The sequence below is a fragment of the Takifugu flavidus genome, chromosome 18 (assembly GCF_003711565.1).
Source record: "Takifugu flavidus isolate HTHZ2018 chromosome 18, ASM371156v2, whole genome shotgun sequence".
Lineage (NCBI taxonomy): Eukaryota > Metazoa > Chordata > Actinopteri > Tetraodontiformes > Tetraodontidae > Takifugu > Takifugu flavidus.
In genome coordinates this window covers 6,850,440-6,870,678 of record NC_079537.1, presented here as the reverse complement: position 1 = coordinate 6,870,678, position 20,239 = coordinate 6,850,440, and the positions used below count along the sequence as shown (strand labels likewise).

The 20,239-nt window shown below is 48.6% G+C and overlaps 1 protein-coding gene across 1 annotated transcript; it reads right to left on the bottom strand.

Moving 5' to 3' along the window:
* Positions 1-267: 267 nt before the first annotated feature.
* LOC130515490 (cytoplasmic phosphatidylinositol transfer protein 1-like) lies at positions 268-20,160 on the bottom strand. The gene is made up of 10 exons (XM_057015763.1): positions 19,823-20,160; positions 19,659-19,761; positions 10,077-10,225; positions 8,192-8,280; positions 7,778-7,785; positions 5,190-5,261; positions 3,811-3,906; positions 1,978-2,133; positions 1,503-1,566; positions 268-1,377 (listed from the first exon to the last, which is right to left on the bottom strand). Exons 1-10 carry the CDS (start codon positions 20,143-20,145, stop codon positions 1,067-1,069), a joined length of 1,371 nt encoding a protein of 456 aa, XP_056871743.1. The 5' UTR covers positions 20,146-20,160; the 3' UTR covers positions 268-1,066.
* Between the last annotated feature and the right edge of the window lie 79 nt (positions 20,161-20,239).

The window sequence follows — 20,239 nt, the reverse complement described above, 5'->3', positions numbered from 1 at the left end:
GGATCCAGCTGGGAAGGTTTCCACTTGTTGCTTTTATCATAAATGTAAATGTTTGACGAGTTTTTCATTAACCTCCCTCTGGTGTAGAGACAAGACCAATTGTGTTTATTTATTTATTATATTCAGTTCTTTATTGGTAAGACATGTACAGACATATTGGAACTCTAGAGTGCAGGGAGTGGTTGCACCCTCTGGTGTGTCATATTTTTTAAATAAAGTTTTTATTAGAACTGATTGATCAGGGAAAAATGCTCTGAAAGTATAAGATGTAATGCGCATTCATTTATTTTAAGGTCTACATACAGTATTAAAGTTACAGTGGAAGTACAGTCACGTTACGCTTAAAAATGGTGGGAATAATCAAAGTGCTCACGCTTTTAATGGAGAAGCAGATAAACGGTGTGACAACAGCAGCTGACGCTAAAGTACAACAGAATTCCTACGAAACGGTGATAGTTACAGCAGCACTATGATGCGTGGGCCGCCCGTCACGTCTGAGGACGCCACCTTGAAGCCAAACCAGAATGACAGAAAACGTCCCAGTCGTGCAGCAGCGGACGCCGCCGCCGACCGGACGGGGCGGGGGGGCAGCAGCATCACCGGGTATGCCAAAAGTACTGACAACCAAAATGTTTATACAGCGTAAGAATACACAACCACAGGTGAAAACCGTCACACACCACCGATACAGTGTTCAAAAGGGGGCTGTCAAACAGTCCCAACCACAAACGGACACGCTTAACCACGAGAGAGGGAAATTCTGTACATGTTTCTGTGGGCTGACTCGGACCGTTCAGGCGATGCTCTTGTGTGGGGTAAAACCAGGAATGTACACGACTCTCAGTCTGACTGATGGAACTTCATTCTGTGGCGCCAGGACGCCGTAGCGCGGACGCCGAGCGGGACTGTAGAGATCAGACCGCCCGTCTGAGAGTCTGCTGGAGGGGCTGAGGTCGCTGAGGCTTCGTAAAGTCTCCTTCACTTCAGCCGGCCGAGGGTTGGGGGAGGAGGGGGCGATCGCATTGTGGGACGTGCTGGTCGGGCATCCTTCATGGTGGGGGGGGTCTCATTCTGGCTGGGGACTGGAGTTCCAGGAAAAGAAGCCTGGCAGTTTGAAGATGGAATCCCTGCGGCCAGGATCCGGCAGGGTCAGGGTCTCCGGCGCCGACTTCTTCCTGGGACGCTCCTTCGGCACCGCCAGAAACTCGGGAGCCTCCGTGGAGAGGGGGGTGGACGGCGCGCTGTTGGGCCCACCGCGGGCGCAGGATGGCAGCGGGGTCTCGGAAATGGAGATGGAGGGGGGGAAGGTGCCGATCTTGAGGTTGGTGGCTTCCTGCGTGGCACGCTCGTACTCTCTCACCTCCTCCATGGTCATGTCTGTTGGCACGGAGACGGCGCGGAGTTTGTTTTTTACATTCTCATAAAAGACGAAAGGGTCTAAAGATTTGAGGCAGGTTCAAACTCCCACCTTTCTTTTTCAGATTACTATCACAGAAACTCACCGATCCACTCGTCCACCCAGGCGAAGGCCTGTCTGTGTCCCAGAAGAAGAACATCTCGAATCACCTGGAGGAGGAGCGAAGGAGGAGGTGTGAGTCAGATGGAGTCACCCTCCTCTGAAGGTTATTTAGACGTTTCAAACCTTCCGCTGAGAAAGAGTTTAATGTGATGAATGTGAGTCACTGACAGTGTCACCGAACCTGTGTGGGTGTGTGTGTGTGTGTGTGTGTGTGTGTGTGTGTGTGTGAGCGATGGGGACAGTTCACCCGAGGGACAGATGCTGACGTGATGAGTTTATAAAATAGAGATATAAAGTTTAGAATGTGCTCTGCCGGATGTGAGGTGCTGATAAGAGATGGATTTGGTCCCCTTATAAGACTGGCAGCGACACCAATTTCTAAGGGTCACAACGTTTGGTTCGGTGAGGAACCCCCCCCCCCCCCAACCGCCTCATATGACAATAGCAGCAAACCTCACCTTGTGCACAAACTGCTCCACGCGTGACTGCAGGCCCCAGACCTCAAACTTGACCGTGACCAGTTTGTAGGAGCACATGATGGGGTCCTGGCTGTTGATCCATCCTTCCTGCAGGACGCCTCGGTCAGTCTTCTTCGACTTGAAGCAACGCAGGTCCTGCAGCCATGACACAAGAGAAAAATGAGCACAATCACAATTCTTCCTCGGGATCTGAGAGCTATTATGCTGCTCAAACTGTTGATTCCAACCATCACTCTCTCTCTCTCTCTCTCTCTCTCTCTCACACACACACACACAAACACACACACACACACGCACGCACACACACACACACACCTGCTTAATGAACGGGATCACCTGCATTCATTTAGGCGCCTACAGCAGGGCTGCACAGCCTGATCACACACTTAACGTACATTAATCACAGCCCCTATAGACTAATTATGTCACAGTCTCATTTGTCTTGGGGGTCATGTGTCCTGGATGGGGGGGGGATGTTGTGTGTGAACCAATCTAGAGAGAAAATCTCACCTGCTAAATATAAAGGAAAGGTCGTTGGCAGATTAAGAATAAAAAGATGGTAAAAGACCATTTTTTCTTTGTTAACCAGAACGTTGTGTCAACTTCTTTATAAAAAGACGTAACATTGATATCGCCTAACTGCCGAATTTTGCTGTTATGTAAGACAAATCACGGGATTTTTTTACTTCTTGAACTTGGTGTTCTGCCAAACCTGCTGAGAATGGTGCTCGGAATATGGTGCTAAAGTGGTTTTATTTATTAAATTATTGCACAAATATTCAAAATAAGGGAAGCAGAGCTGCAGTATAAACTCCTGTGCCAATTGACTTCTGTTGCAAATCATGATCCGACCCCAACTTTGCCCAGTTTTACGCAGCATCGCACAGAAAATGAGCTCTAAAGTGGTTGCAGAATGACCGAAAATGCGACCCGTTCCTACAGTCACCCGGCAGGGGGCGCTCAAGATGTTCGGTTTTGGAAGCTCTTGTCATTTTTATTCGGGGTGACATAATAAGAAGCTGCTCATCCTTGGGTCTATAAAATTAATCAGTAAAAGCCTCTTGAGTCAGCTTTAATTATAAGTGATCTTTTCCCATGACAACCTGTTGGACACTGAACTCTGGAAGCTGTGAGTGAATGTTTAGAGAAGAGCAAAACAAAGTCAGGAAAAAAAGAGATATTATTTACATTATTAATTTACATTTACAACATTTTTAGTGATCATCCTGTCTTTTCGAGGCCTGTTTGTGTGTATGATCTCTGGTGTGGCCAAACGCCTTTGTCTTTACGAATGTATTTACATTTGATCATGTGACACTTTCCCTCCCGAGCTGTCTGCGTTATTCTTAGCTCTGAGTAGATAAAACCAGACTATAAATCTCGGCGGTGTGTGTGGGTGCACGTGCATGCGTGCGTGCATAAGTGAGGGTGTCTATAATAAAACACCACAGCAGTGGCATCATGACCCTCCTTGATTATTAATAGCCCGGCTTTTTATCACCATCACGCCCTGATAGATGGGTGCACGCCCGCACGCATACAAATATCAAATCACCACAGCTAATGTCCATCACCTCCCCCACACGCTAACATGAATTTCCATCAGTCTGAGAAGGCTGATGGCCAGCTGGTGGTCAAAACAAAAAAAAAACAAGCTGGCAGTGAGAGATAACACTATTCCATTTGTCCACCCCCACGCTGCTTCTTCTGTCTTTCCCACCATTTCTCCATCTTCCTGTGGGTTTGCTGCCCAAGTGTACGCATTGCTTTGACCTTTGGGGGCCCTGAGGTCACTGTCTGGACTCCGCTCACCTCTGATTCCTTGTAGTGGCGCTCCGGGATCTCATCATAGGCTATGTCCACGAACCACACTTCTGTTTCCTCGTCCCTGAGCTCTGCACCGAAGATCTAGAACACAGGAAGCAGGTTGGATGTGTGAGCACCGCGGTCAATAACACGCTGTATGCAGACAATGTGCTGCAGGTCTGGGTCCGAGCTACACTTTAAAGATGTTCACAGAAAGAAAGGGGGTGTGTGTGTGTGAATGGTTCACATGTGACGTCGTGGTCTCATTTTCCTTTCAGATAATGGTTACGAACAAAGTGTGAGGACGGCTGTGACTCACACCGTCAGCGCCGTGTGCTCGCTGATTTTTGATTCACGGTTTCAGAAAGATTCGTCCTGACTCACTCGGATATGTTCACACTTCCTACAGCCTTCAAACTTTCTTTTTTTTCAAGGTGTTTCAAATGTGGGAAAAAAATGGTGGGTGGCAAGGAGAGGCGCCTTGAGGACGCTGACAGCAAAGAACAGTGGAAGAGGGAAAAATAAACAAGCTGTACCTCAACTGGGTGAATGTGAAGGAGAAAAGCCTTTATTCAACACCAACCGAGCACCCATTCATTGTGTTATGGTCACTTTCAAATGTGAAAACACCACCGGCTGTCAAAGCTTATTAAGACGGACTGCAATACCCATGAGTCGCCACAGAGTGGCGCTGCAGCCCGCCATTTTCACCCTCACCGCGGATAGAGGTTGCGTAACCGCCAGAAGTGTGGCTGCTCCCTGCTAAGTGATGCTTCTAGAAAGAAATTAGTACTTTCCAATGCTCAACCACATGTGCTGCAACCTCACCACTCATCTTCCCCGATGTACTTTTATTTGTTGTATTTGCATAAATCAAATCTGTATGCGCTGATTAAGATGAGGTTAAAGGATGAATGAAGTAAATCAAAGCTTAATGGAATAAAAGACATTGTCATCTCTAATTATTTAGTGATTACATACATTTTCACACTGGCTGCAATTTAATGCCGTGACCTTCCTCTCACAAAGGTGTTTAATCAGTGCATTTTAAAGTGTTACCTCTGTGAGCGGTTTTATTTCCCACCCAGCATGATCACACGCTCATCTTTCAGATGGGTAAAGGGAAATTAAGACTGATGGTAATGAGACGTTTGATGACTTGCAGATAGGAAAATAAATGCTCCAGTTAATAAAAGGCTTTAATTATGGAGGACATCCAAACACGAATGACTGATGCGATCACAAACTAACCCACAAAGAGGCTCAATGACTTTTACAATTAGCTGGACGAGAAGGAAAATAAAATAGAAAAGTGCACAGGAAGATCAGGGGGTGGTAAAGTCTTTATGAAAAACAGGTCACATCATCCTGGGAGCTCTACTCACGTTGTCATTGCTGCCTTTGTTGTCCTCATATTTGGACTCTATGTGGATAGAAAACTTGGGCAGGAAGGAGCACTGAGGGGACAGAGGACACGGCAGTGAGAGAGGAACGATCAGAAAGCTAATTTAATACAGACTTCTCTATCCTCACACACAGAGACCACAAAAAGTTGATTTTTTTTAACTCCCTTTCACCATATCTCTTTATTGGCGTGGCACAGTGCAGCTGACCAAATATCAGCGCTTTGCCACGTTTCTTATTTTATTTTATGAGTTCCTGCCAGAAAAGTATTCAGCTTTAGTGTCTCAGTTTGAGGGGAAACTCCCTGAAGGCTCTTCCTCAGATATGACAACAGGCCTGGAACAGATACGCAGACAGACCAAACTAATGCCCCAGCTAATGTTACTGCAGAAGAGGAGGCATTAAAGAGAGAGGGGCGATAATAGCACTGCCCCCTCGGCCCCCATAAAGTGTCAGTGTGTCTTTCTGTGTGTTGTTCCACTTGCAACATATTGAAAGCCAAAATACACTTTCTACTTGTGAGGACGTTTTGGCTGGAAATGATTGATTGAAATTTAAGACGTGGTTTAAGCTAAGGTTGAGGTTAGAATTGGGTTGGGGTTAGCTGGGATGGTTAGGGTTAGGGTGAGGAGCTGGCTAAGTACCACCTCTATGGAAGTCCTCACAATGATAGAATTACAGGGATGTGTGTGATGGATGTAAGTTGAAGAAGATAATTCCCATCATGTGATGTAAAGGCTCAGCCAGTATGCCTGTAGTTACCATATCTTAGGCTATGCTAAAATGCTACCATTAGCCTTGAGGTGAAGTTTTGGTTGCTCAGGGTTGTGTTCAGACAGATTTGTTTTACAGGTTTTGCAACTGATTCATATAATGTGTCTTTAAACCAGCCTAACCCACAGCTAAGTCTTGTTAGCCGCCACTAGCACAAACAGCAAAGAGTATTTGTCTGCACTCAGTGAGCATCACTAGCATGCCTTTGTTTGATGTTTTCTAATTTTTAGGTGGAAAAGCCTGCAAATTTAGGGTTTTACCTCAGTTTTCATGCTCTAAAATATGGTTTGGCTGTGCTACCATCATCATTCAGGCATTAGTCATCAGTTGATTTGTAATTTTATTCTTTTAAAACGAGGTATTGGCCAACACGACCAATCCATACCCCCCACCTCTATTTACACATTAATCTGTTGTTTTAATTGGATTTGGTTAATTGGATGGATTTAGCTTTGGGTGCACTGGCCACTTGGCATGCTAATATTTATTGTGCTCCACCAGGCTTTGTTGTGCCAGAAACCCACTGTGATCACGACAAACCAGATTTGGGCAGATGACTGGTACTCAGAGGCAAAGCCGTTCAATTCAAGATGAGGGGGCTCAAATGTGCTCCGAGGCAGTTACATCATCTTCGTAGACTTGAAATCCATTTTTTTCCTGAGATATCGCAGTGTTTGGACTGACTGCGGGGCTACGCAGACATGATGGCTCTACTTCCCGCCTAAATGAGCCTCATCAATATAATGACCTCAGTCTGGTCTGAGGCTCTTATTCAAATGATCGCAGCTTTGAAAACATCACAAGTGGCACTTTTAAGCTCCCGCACACGTTTTAATGAAGCAAAACCTCATTTATGCAGCCCTCGCTGCTGATTTTAACTCAAGAAAGCTTTCATGTCATCTGACCTGACCTCTGTCAACCACCAGTTTCTCACATCGAGAGACGAAAACGCCCCCGATTTTCAGTCGACTCGACCGATGTTCCTTCGCTGCCACAGTCATCGGTTAATGCTGCACTAATCCCAGCAACAGTCGATGGATCCTGTCGAGAGCTGCAGGGTTTCTGACGTTTTAAAGGGGAATTTGGCTTGATTAGCCAATATCGACAGGACGGGTCGGCACAGCCGGCGAGGAAGAAGTGTTGTTTCTGTTCTGATCGGAGTTCATTTGCTCCCTATATTGTACCCCGGAGTTTTGGTTATTAGCTTCTGATACAGGCTACATCGCCATGGTAACCTGGTGTCTCAGATAAGAGTTGTTTTTCTGTGTGCCCGTTTGTAGGAAGCGTCTGTACGCGAAGCACAGCGCCCACTTGTGGCCGGATATGGAAACTACAGCGTTTTTCAAACGGTTTCAATCTAAACATGTCATGTTTTTAAAAAGAAAACAGGAAAACAAAACTGTTTTCTACAGGTCATCCTCATATAAATGGGTTTCCTGTTTGTCTTCCATGAGTCCTCCTCACCTGTCCCTGCATCCTGTCCACCTCCTGTACAAAAGGATGGAGCGTTCTCTGCCCTTCCACCTGCTCGTTGTGTTCATTTCTGATTTTATCTTGTGCGTTTTATGTTTTAAAGTTATCAGATGTGTTTAGTTTCTCTCAGATAATGACCATGAATTATTGTATTTCTTCTGTTTAGTGTTATAAATCCTTGAAAACACTTTGAGGTAGACAGGACAGAATACACCCGCTATGCTTAGTGTGAATACAGCTACTTTGCCCTTTGACCTCTGGTGAAAAGCTTTTGAAAGAAAATGTTATTCAGCGTGAGCAGTTTTGCGTCGGCACCACTCACCGTGTACTCTGCCCCCGCGGAAGCCATCGGTGTGACGGGCAGGGAGGGATGATGGGTGACACCAATGGCACAAGAGAAATGAGAGGAACATTAGCATCTCCTGTTGCATTCATACGCATCAAATCAACAGGTGAAACCTCTGCAAAAACAGTGAATTAAACGAACGGAGCGGGTTGGATATTAACTGAGCAGGTGCCATCGCGCATTACATTAGTAATATCCAATTATTAGCTTAATAAGACAGCTGTAATCTTCCAGGTAAAGTGCCCGACATTCCGTGGTTTCCATGGAAACTGGCCACATGACAACCACATACCTCTGAGGCAGGAGGCAACATGTTATTATAGCATACAAGTTGATAAAAGGTCAACGTACACAGTGTTCGCCTGTACCTGAGGAGTCATAAAGGTTTACCTGTGATAGTGTACGGGTAGTAGTTCCAAGCCTTTTCTGTCAGATAGAAAATTTTGGGGACCACTGCTCTGGCCCAACTGGGCAGCTTACTGAAACACACAAACACACCAAAACAAGGGGGTGAGGAAACACACTGAAGGTGACGCGCATCACAGGTGCAGCGCTGTAACAGGGGGCGGCCATGGCGGAGATACAAGAACTGGAACCATTTGGACACCAAGATAATTCAGTTCTACTAATCGTCGCTTTTGTAGCCTCATTAATCCCCCCGATTCATTAAGTCAGTGTCGGTTTCAGCGTTTATTTTCTCTGCAATTTACTGTTTCAAACTAAAACTGAGACACCGAAACATGAGACAGAAGGTTCCCTCTGAGCACTCTCCAACAGACTGTCAAACACCCCGGAGAGCATCCATCCTCTCTCTCTCCCTCTCTCTCTCTCTCTCTCACACACACACACACACACACACACACACACACACACACACACACACACACCCACAGGCTGCTGCTTTAACATTAGAACAGGTGGTCTGTAGGTGGAGGGAGGCAGGTGCGACATCCAACAGCGTCGGCCCAAATTATCCATCACATTCACTGACCACACCCCCGCACGCACCCAGCACACACACACACACACACACACACACACACACACTGAGAGTTCTTCTCTTTCATTAAAAATAAGACATATAACTTGTGGTTCCAATCACCCGACAATAAGGAGGAGGGTCCCCCGTCCCTGGGTGCTAGAACGTTCATCTGCCATGTTTCTACGGTGGCCTGGAGTGGACAAACACCCCTGAGTACGGACTTTGTTATTGTTTTGCGATGCTTAGCTTTGGAACGTGAGCGAAGCGGGCCCGACCATGGTCGACGCTTGACTCACATCCCACACGTGCTGCCGGTGGAAACACAAGCGCTGCGGTTGGAGCGGCGTCCAGTGGAAACCTGGCACGCGCCCGTCCGGCTGGTCACAACAGCTGATTCTGGAAGAACTGTGATTATTTCGGATTTTATCCGTCAGATTGTCACCTCTCTAAATACGTCCACCTTACCTGCTCCTGCTCCTGAGTGGATTTACTGAACCTGTTTGAACAGGCTGGTAGTACCAGTGGGCGTTCTACCAAAGAACAGTCTGCTTCATTAGGAACTCATTTTGGACAATAGCGGTGTGTCTGTGGGCTGCTCTTAAAATTCTCCTCTGAAATGCGTATGAACCGCTGTAGAGGTGTAATTACCCACAATCCTGCAGAAAGAATTCAATGTGAGCTTGAAATTTAGCCGGCAGGCGGTGTTGTTTTCCTGAACGGAGCAGAGGAACCCATTCGGCGGGAACCTCGGGCTGGACAGATGTGCACAGCGGCTGGATGGTGTTGACTGACGTGAAGGTGACGGGTGGAACGCGCGACCTCGGATCTGTGACCCGTGTAATGTAAACAAGAGAGGGTGAGGATGCTCGCTAACTTTAGCTCAGCTCGGTAAGTTAAGTGTCCGCTCAGGCTAAAACAAACAGGCTTTGATCCGTTTGTCCATCAGCCTCTGTTGACAGACGCGCCCAAGTGGTGGTCTGTTATGGGGGGGGGGGTTTACTCCAGCGGTCACCAGGGGTGAGGAAGGAATACCCCCTGGACAGGTCACCGTAACCATGACGAAGCCATCTTCAAATAAGAGACGCCATCATTTACAATGTGAGTCACTTCCAGGTGGGTACCAGGTCTTTTACATATATTTAAGGACACATATGGAAAATTGAAAGACATTTTCCCTGAACACAAACAAGTAAACAAATACCAAAATAATGTTTTCTCCAATGCCACATTCTGTGCTTGGATGTCACATTTACAGAGGTCACATTTTCCCCTGGATGCAGAATAGGAACTCACTTGTTGAGGTAGATTCGTTTCTCGGTGAACTGTCCCGACCCGTGCTCAGGATCTTGGTACGGCTCATTCTGGACCACCTCCACGCCCTCCCCGCGTTCGCTCTGTTCGTGGCTGTGTTTGCTGATCATGTAGAGCTGACCGATCCGGTACTGAAAGGCCGAGAGGAGAAATGCAAATCAATAATCCCAAGATTGACAGTGGATGGATTAGGTCCATCAACAGCTGTGATGAAGGTTCTCAGGCCTTAACGGCTATGAACAGAACCGTCCTGGAAATGTCAGAACAGAACGATTTTTTAAAATAGGCTCGGCGAGATTAACACCCCCACCAAAGACGTGGAAACAATCTGCAGGATTACGACCTGTCAGCAGAGTGACCGCCGGCCCATGTCGGCGTCCACAATAGTAACAGCATCAGAACAGACCCCCACCCCCCCCACGGTACATCAGTCAGCACCCACAACTGTCACTCATCGCCCGCTGACCCACTTGGACCCGCCACATTTGGCGGCACGTCACACGGAAACTATTTTCGATGCTTTTGGAAAACGACTGAAGCAGGAATGCTCCGGGATGGAGGTTTCCAACGGCCCGCGAGGGCTATTTCCACAACTCGGAAAACCTATCCGGTCTCCATGCCGACGTGCCGGAGGCTCATTTAGAACTTAACAGCCACACACACACACACACACACTTTGCAGCCAAGGATAGCTGCATTAAGCTAACAGAAGAAAAAGGAGAAGGATGTGGTCATGTGACTGTACGTCCAGCCAGAGGCGAAGGGATGAAGGGAAGAGAAACGTGATAGTGGAGCGGGAAGAGCGTTTACTAGTAAACAAAATGAGGTCGTTGGTTCCTGTATTAGAATGTCAAATGTTTTCCATCAAGAGCAAAGGGACGACAGATTGCTCCCAAAGGGGACGACGGCGGCATTGAGCTATCGACTTCACAACTGTTGGCATGATAGATAGATAGATAGATAGATAGATAGATAGATAGATAGATAGATAGATAGATAGATAGATAGATAGATAGATAGATAGATAGATAGATAGATAGATAGATAGATAGATAGATAGATAGATGTAATCACCATTTCCCCTCTGATATTGAGCAAAGATAAAGTTAAACAGTTAAACGGGACTCATAAGGTGTTTATTGCAACTTTTTTGTCACATCTTTGGAAGTGTCTGGTTTCCCAAACCGGCTGGCACAGTGAAGGCATCACCGCCTCCGAGGATTTCTGCATGAATAAGGAAACGAATAATTCAAAAGACAGAAGAAGGATGAGACCCACATGCAGCACCAGCGCATGAGCATCCAGCACTGAAGCTCCCACGATGTTGCAGCGCTTCAGACCAGGACATTCGATATAACAGCCCAGTCCACCTGAACGCAGCAGGCGTGTGTGTGTGTGTGTGTGTGTGTGTGGGGGGGGGGGGGGTTATTGCTATGACACAGCGTCCAGCACAGGCCTGACTGCGTAATTCAATCTTCACCCCTGCAAAAACATGAATAAGTGCATCTCTGAAAATGTCAAAACTCTCAGTTTTTAGCTTCAGTCAGAAGCTAAAAGACAGAAAACAAACTTCTCCGCACGTGTGAAACCCTTCAACGTTTCCCCTCCGCCTCAAACGCGGGAGTAAAGCGGAGAGACTGAACGGGTGGGCGGAGGTGCCGAGTCCTCGTCCGCTCTGAGGCGGCGGCAGGTGGTGGAGCCGCGGTGGTCACTGTGTCACAGCCCGGGAGCCCTTACTGCGAGAGCGAGATTAGAATCCTGACAGAACACACACACACACACACACACACACACACACACACACACACACACACACACACACAGACACAGACACAGACACACACAAACAGTCTCACACCTCGAACAAAATGGAAACAGGTAATTAAAATTCAGCCACAGAATCATTGCGCCTGTCAGCGCGTCGTATTTGTGCCCCTGCAGAGATAAAAAGGTCCAGCTTTGGCTCCGCGTGTGTGTGAATGGAGGAGCTCTGCGTTCTGAAGTAAGAAGAACTCAACACACATGTTGTTGCTGTTTACACTTAAGGTGGCTGCGTTAACAACTCAGGGCGTGCGCGCTTATCAACGGCCGGCACACAAACAGTACCGATATAAGGCTAAAAACTGGGTTTCATCCAACTATGCTGTCAATATGCTGTCACCATCGTTCCAAAAACGCCTCCGCGATGCTTCAATGCAAAATATGTTGCTGAGCCAAAAAGGGGGCGTGGTTGGAAGAAGAAACCCTAGCAACAGGATTCCTTGAGATCTGTGTATAAGAAAGGGAGTGAGGTATCATCTCATCTATAGTAACATCTGCTTCAGTGGTGCTGCTGTTTTCCATACGTGCTGCACAGATCCTTGAAGGGGCGGGGCCAAGAGAGGGAGTCAGGTGACTCGGGCGGTTGTCACGCCGCGCCAGCTGGACGGCCATGCTGGCGATATCTGAGAGGAAGACGAGCCTGGAGGAGAGGCGCAGGTGATGCTGGATCCTCCAACCGAATCTAGTTACGGAGCGCTGACGTAGGCAAAAACGGAGGAAGACGCCAAGTCGACACGTCGGACATTCAGGAAGGTCAAACGCCGGAGGCTTTCACGACCGCTGTCAGCAGGAATGAGACATAATAGCAAACAATGGGAGTGAGAACATGGCAATGTGTGATTAAGGAACTCACAAACAATAATTAGGGACGTCTGGGCTGGAACTGTGGTGTTGGCAGAAGCCAGGCAGCGGTGACGCCACGGCGGCAGCAAAGATCTGCAGGACGCCGCCACACCACAACCGATTGTGAAATACGAGAAGAAGAAGAAGAACACAACAGGCCAGCTAACTGCTAATTCACAGCAAGTGATGTTTGGGTTCGTGAACTCCTTTTTTATTGCTCTTATTGGATTTTAAAGGCTGTTCTCTAAAAATTCCATAATTTTAGGATTTATGTTAATACCCCGCACCTGCGATTCCACCGGAGGGAAGCGAATTTAGATTAAAAAGAGCAAAAAGAAGTGGGTGTTTAAGTGTGGATCTGCTACTCTTCATCTTTCAGGGATAATAAAGTTCACGCTCCTCTACTGGTAGTGCAAAAATATGCAGCCACTAAGAGCCCCAGATCTGATTTTCATGCAGGAGTGGAGACGTGAAGGGAGCCCAGGGGCGCCGTTTCTATGGTTTAAAAGTGCAACGCTGTGGAAAATAAGCAGATTTTCTGAATGAATCAAAGCTGGAGTGACACCGTCGCGTGTTGTCAAAGTTCCACTAAAACCACTCAAGAAGAGAAGAGAATATCTAAACTTTCAAAGATGCGTAAATGGGCAGAACTTATTCATGCTGTTGGAGAGCTCCCTCCCGTCCGGGCTGCCTTCCTTCCCAAACCCTCTCGTCTCTTCTCCGCAGCGTCTGAGGTCACCCTGCCAGAGATTGCGTAATGCTGAGATCGCTCGGTACGAACCACTGTAATATGCACCCCGCCCCCCCCCCCCACGCCCCCACGCCTGCACTTAACAGGCGAGATTGAGGCTGATGCGGCTGGATTGAGGCAGATGAGCTGGAATAAAAGAGCGGCAGAGTAAAAGTATTCAGGAACCTTCTGATGCATTTGACTGATGTCTGTCTGACGGCTGTCTGTCTGCCCCCCCCAACACACACCCACCGGCGGTTTTCTTTACTCCTTACTCCTTTTCACTTTCTTCTCGCGCCTCCCCGCTCTGCCAACTTCCCTTTTGGGCAGATACGGCACAGGTTTCCACAGGTTTCTCCTCGGCGGCCAATGGATGTTTTGGTTTTTTACGACTACTTAAGATCAATGAATTCGCACCGTTATTTGGATTCACAGGCGGGAGGGGGCTCCGTGCTCCGGCGCGCTTCAAGATGGATGATAAACGTCAGGGCCTACATCTGAGAGGAAGGCCCAGTGGACCCCCCAGTTAGAAAGCTCCTCGTCTATTGTTGTATGGTGGGTTATTCTCATGAAAAACAAGTAATTGGTGATGCAACAGCTTAAAAACACCAGTATTAGAAAAGAATCCTTGGAAAAACAAACCAAGTAGGTTGTTTTATCATCGTTTCTCAGGATTAGTTTGGTTCTTGCTCCAGATTACATAACCCCCCCCCCACTTCTGCTCCACCCTGGAGTGTTTTGGAGCAGGCTGGATTTCTGTTTGCTGGGGGGAAAACCCATCACATCCATAATGAATAGACAGAGAGAGCACAGTGTGCTTGGAACGTCCACGCTGGGACGGGGATGGAGAAGCACCAGAACGAACGGGAGAAGAAGGAATAATCCCGACTCTCGTCCTGGCTCATGTGTCGGGCCTGACCTCCAAGACGCCGCTCTTCCGACCAGTTATTGTTGCCTCTTCCCTAATCCCAGTCTGGGTCACTGGGGATGCTGGAGTTCACCCTCTACAGGTAAAAACAGGCAACCGGGACCAGAAGATTAAACGGCACCTTACAGCCAAAATCAGATTAAAGTTCTGGCCCACGAGGAGGAATAAGATGTTTTTAACCAGGCGGGACACAAGCAGAGCGAAGTGAAGAGGAAATTCAGTTAGAAAGCTGCATCCGCACGCATCCGAAAACAATAAAATAAATCACTTTATGTACATCACAGCGCTGGCATCGCCCTTCTAATCTGAACCGGAAGGTGTGTGTCCTGGTCCTGTCCTCCCCGCTCCCTTCCCGTCCCACTGAGGCCCCCGCCCACCCAGCGCCAACATCCTGTCTAAACAAGAGGAAACGATTGATTCGGAGAATAGAATTTTGTGCTGATCCACGGTTGACGTGTCGGCGGAGTGATGGGACGGGACGCAGCATCCGAGGGGGAGCAGCTGGGCACGTCGCATTAGGACGCCGTGGCAGTGCGTCACGGCCTGACAGGTGACACTTCGAACTGGGACTATGGATCAGTCAATTGTTAAATTTAAATTAATTACAGACGAGCCGGCCGCTCCACTATTTGTGCTTATTGTGGTTCAACGTTCGGGATTTTTCAGCATCTAAATTCTCAAAAAAATCTTTTTTTTTTAATCACACGGCCTCCAAATTAGCTTACGTCTGTGATGCTAAAGAGCGCAGGGCTAGGGGCGAGATTCCACCCATTCAGCCCTTGAGCTGCCGGATCAGGTTTGCGTTTGTGTAGTAAGACTCTCTGGAAACACCAGTGGAAACACCAGGACCACTCACTCCCAGTCTCCGAAGGGAGACGCTTTTACAGAATGTTTGCATCGTTAAGCTAATTTAGCCACTATGAACACACCATAAATACACAAGTCGTTGTAGGTCGTCCTGGTGTTCAGTACCAACCCGCCTGTATCCAGGGTGAAGGTGACCAACACCACGGCCCGTCTCTTGCTCGGCCTTCGGCTTTTCCCTGCAGATCCACTTTCAACAATGACGTTCACCCCTCCCCCCGACCTCTCTCTGAATGACCTTTCCTCCAGCGTTCATGTATGTGACTGATCCCTTAGCCACGGTGACCTCGTGGCCAAACCGATCATAATCCAATCCTTTTTCGGACTCTGAGCTGAAACTGGAGGGCTTGAGCTCCCTCGTGAACGTTACGAGCGCTGTGAGCAGCTGTCGCTGAGGTGCTGGGGCAGTAGTTGAAGTACCCTTGAGCCACGCGCTGAAAACAAGAGCTGCTGTGCACCTGCGGGGGAGCGTAATTACAAGACAAAAGCTAAAGCTCTTACAGCATTTACAAATGCCGTTCCAGGGTCACAGAGGTCGTGCCCTCTGCCCTCACCGTGACATAATAATGGCCATCGACCTGCGGCGCTGGTGCGAGCGAGGATGGGTGCGTTTCTTCAGCAGCTGCTGTGATGTACGCTAATGCTACTCCATGCTATATTTGTGTCCATGCTAACCTCCCTCGCCGGAGGGGCCTCAAATATAGCGAATGTGCTAAAAATACTCACATTAGGTTAGATCATAGTGTCAACAGCACAGTTTGAAGTTGACGTTGACTGTCAGGATCACTCCCAGCTATTCCTTATCTCACCGTATTTGTTGTGGTTGCCTTTATTTGAACAATCTCAAATAAATACCCTTTAATTTCCGCTCCATTTTACTGCTGGAACTCTACAATTGGGTTGCGGACTCAAGCTTTTCAAGTGTATGTGTCTCTCTTTTGGTGTTTAGTGTTGTGAGGAGCCGAAGAAACCGACGCCTACCAATAAAATCAGAGTAGTCCGGGAAATCTGGCGACTGAAAGGTTTTTAGTCGCTGAAACCATCTGTGGTTCTTCTCATCTGTGGTTCTTCTCATCTGTGGTTCCTCTCATCTGTGGTTCCTCTCATCTGTGGTTCTTCTCATCGCTCCTCCATACCTGTAATATTGGCTCTGCCCTCCACCCCCCCTTGTCTCTGCTTATGCTTTTCCATGTCGGCATGTGGAAAATGGAGGCTGCGTGCTCCAGCAGAGCTGTGAAACGTGGCCACTGCCGGCACCGTGAGTGCACACTCGCAGCGTCTGTGATCCGAGTGATCCCAACTGTGGCTGGTTTCCTTGTCAACGGCAGCGCCGGCTGAGCAATTTCCAATCTGTGGAGGTCAGCTGGGACGGCTGGGAAGCCACATGTGCTGGTAATCCCTGTGTCTACAGTTTTATATCCACACGGCGATAATTAGAGATCCCGAAGAGAGCTGAGTGGCGGGCGGTGTGGATCCTGGGAATGATGCAGCGCTAACAAGGGGATGTGTTAAAAAGCCGTGCTGCTTTACTCACGTAAGGCAGAATAATCTAGTTTCCGTCTAACGCCGATGAAAGAACCATCCTGAGCCGACCTAGCAAAACAAGAAGCGAACTTTAAGAAAAAAAAATCCCAACTCCTGGTGCCTTTTCAGCTCTGGAGCTGGATCGCAAAAGAAATAATTTATCAACGAGGCTGCCGTTCTACTGGGATTGAAGTCTCCATTCTTCAGAGGTGTCGGAACAATGACAGTGGGACAGCTAATAATGTGTCACTGCTTCCACGGCGCGCAGGGGCGCCACGGGCACGGCAGATGTCACGGAAAAAGGCAGACTTCCAAATAGAAATAAGAGAGTTTGTCTGCTTTTCTTTTTTCATGGAGCCCTTATTAGCTGTTTCATTTCGGAACGCCACGGTTTACACGCTCCAGGCAGCCCGGCGGGACCTTTGTTCTTTACAATGAATCAGAATTAATTAAAGTTGTGCTTTAGGGCCCTCACAGGCGCCATCTGTAATATTGCTACTCAAAAAAACTTGAATTTGGGGCCAACGTAGACGGGGACACAGTCAACAAATGAGAACGTCTAATCACACCTGCAGGGGGCCTCTGGCTCCACGTCCCAGCTGGGTCTGGTCCCCCCACGTCCCGCCTCCCACTTCACATTTCAGCTCACAGCCATGAATTCACAGAAAAGTCCCCAGAAACTTTTTGGTATGAAGTCGTCTGTAAACTTTTTGTTACTAAGTTGCCGTCGCCCTAAACGCCGACAGCAGCGTCGCCACGACCTCTTACTACCAGGGAAGAATGTCTCCGCGCTATACATATCCTCACGACATCACCGCGTGCTGTTCGGGACGGCAAAGAATTTCACGCCATGTTGCAGCCTATGGAACAGACCTGCTAAATTTAGGCCCCAAAAATAATGGATGGCAACGAGAAAAATAAAACGGCGCTCGGCCGCACATTGGTGGCGGTCGTGAGTCTTCTGGAAGTTCAACCGAGTTTCATCGTGATGGAGACTGACGGGTGAATGTGAACCAAACTGCCGTGTCCAAAACGAGAGACAAATTCATAAAACAAAGTCGCGATTTCGGAGGCTTTCTGCTCTCTCCCTCTCTCTCTCAGACAGCTGTCTTCTGCCTCTGAGGCCGGTCGCTGTCTGGCTGAGTTTACGAGCTCATCTGGGACCCGAGGAGGGAACGAGCATCTTGTTTGCCGCCTGTCTGGGGACGTAAACAAGCCCTCGTGCTGTGGGGCACGAACATATGGAGGGACACCCCAGAGACTGACCTCACAGCGGCCGGCCGATGCTGCAGAAGGCTTTAATACCCTAAACATCAGCATCAGCTCCTCTTCCAGAATGGGGATGAGCCCACACCATGGGTACCAATTGGTTGGGACCCTTACTTGATGCTGGGACCCTGTGCACACTTTATAGCTTCTAAATGACAGCATGGCGATGTCAAAACGTCCAGAATCGTCTCGAATCCATCAGGAAATCCTTCTATAACATCCACGTTTCACTCCAGGCTGTGAGGAAGTCACGACAGGTGCACAAGAAATGCTAATGATAAACAGCGTGTTGAGGACCCTCGTCGCCATAGCAGCCTACAACCACAAAGCACTTTAGTCAAGTAGCAGCTAGTGTTGCTATCCAGATGTGTTGCCGCAGCTTTTTCCCTCTTGGTTTAGCGGCGTAATCCTTTTTCTCACCCTGGCTGTGATTATCCGGTGCCAGCTACGTGCAACCTAATCACCCGCCCTGTCACTGCGGCCCAGGCAACCCCCTCATCGGTCTCCAGGAGAACCGCATACACATGAATCATTCGCTCATCACGGTTGATCACCGGGAGGACATGACGCGTTGGCTGCGGGCCGCCTGTTCGTCACGCATCGCTGAAAGACCCCGATTTCCAGCTTTCCGTGGGCTCCCGCACGCCCTGGCATTGCTGGAAACTGTTGGTAGGATAAACAAATCACGGACGTTCATTAGTGAAGCCAGTCGGCCAATCAATGGACCCGATTATTACAGCCGAAGATGTAGCAGCCTTTAGGAAAAACAGTGTCGTCAATCACCGCTGGGGCGAAAAAGCCGATGTGCCACAGGTCAGGACATGATGAAGAGGCATCCTGGTAATTATAAACATGAAACCGCTTCAGGGACGGACAATCGGGAAAGACCGGGATCAACACAGACTATAGATGAGGCTGTTCTGGCTTCTGGCTGAGAAAAAAAAGAGATAAAAAAAAACTTCAAATGAGTCCAATTCAGTCCTCACCTGCCAGAGTGTGAGGCTTTAGCAACACATGTATTCAGCGGGGACTCGGGTCACATCATGACTGAGGTTAAATGGGGCGTGGAACCTTCATGACAGGAGCAAACTGGATAAAACCCATCAGCAGAGCGTCCCCCGGTGTGGTGCAGCTGACACCGGAACGCGGGGGGGGGGCATCAAGCAGCAGGGAGAATGTGCAAAAGGATGCTCGGGAACATGAGTCGCTGGTGCAGCAGAAGTCGCAGATCCCTCGTGCAGCTGCACGTAAACAGACAATAATCGGCGCTGGTTCACGTGACGCGTAGAAAATCGGGCAGCTGTTACGTAACCGCGCGCGCAGCAGGGAAGAAGTCAGGAAAAGTGCAGTGGAAGATGGAGAAAGTGTTCCGACCCACATGTCCTCCACTGAGCTCCCTGCTGTTGTTTACGAGCGCTCCTGCAGCAAATAAAAACACACGCGAGGGAGGCAGCGGCAGCGCCGCCGCGCGGTGCCCGCAACTTTAAGCACCAAACCTGCGGGGGTAAAAGGTCGGGAAGGACCCGCATCTCCGCTGCTTCGTTACAGGAGGGGTGGGGGTTAAAGAGGGGACAAGTTCACCTACCTCCTCCACTGTGAGGGGCATGCAGATCCGGTACTCTTTGACCAACATAGTCCCCCTGAGGCGGCGGCGGCGGCAGCGAGGAGTCGGGCGAAGGTTGACAGATCTGCAAAGACACCGATTCAGCGGGGAGCGCACTTCATCAGATCACACTGCGAGAGTCTCACGAGGTTCTCCAAGGTTTCAGCTTGGTCAACTTCCCCACGGAGAAATCAAAACTAGTGTTGAAAAAGTCGCGCTCAGGCGGTCGCTCGGGTCCCGGAGCAGCAGCCGCCCGTCGGCTCTTGACTCCGCGATCACTCGGGAACAGTTCCTCAGACCCGGTCAGCCTTCCTCCAGATCTTCTCAGTTTTGTTTTGTTTTCTTCTCTACCCCCTGACAGCTCCGGCCAGGGATGCGCAGCCGTGTGGAGTCTCTTGGTAAAGACGCACGGAGACAGGAAGTAAGAGGGTCTGACCTTCACAGTAAAGGCGCAGCAACCACGAGGCATCAAAATAAAACCACATGATAATGATGATGATACTAATGATAACAACAACAATAATGATAATGATGATAAGAACAATAACAATAATAGTCGTAAT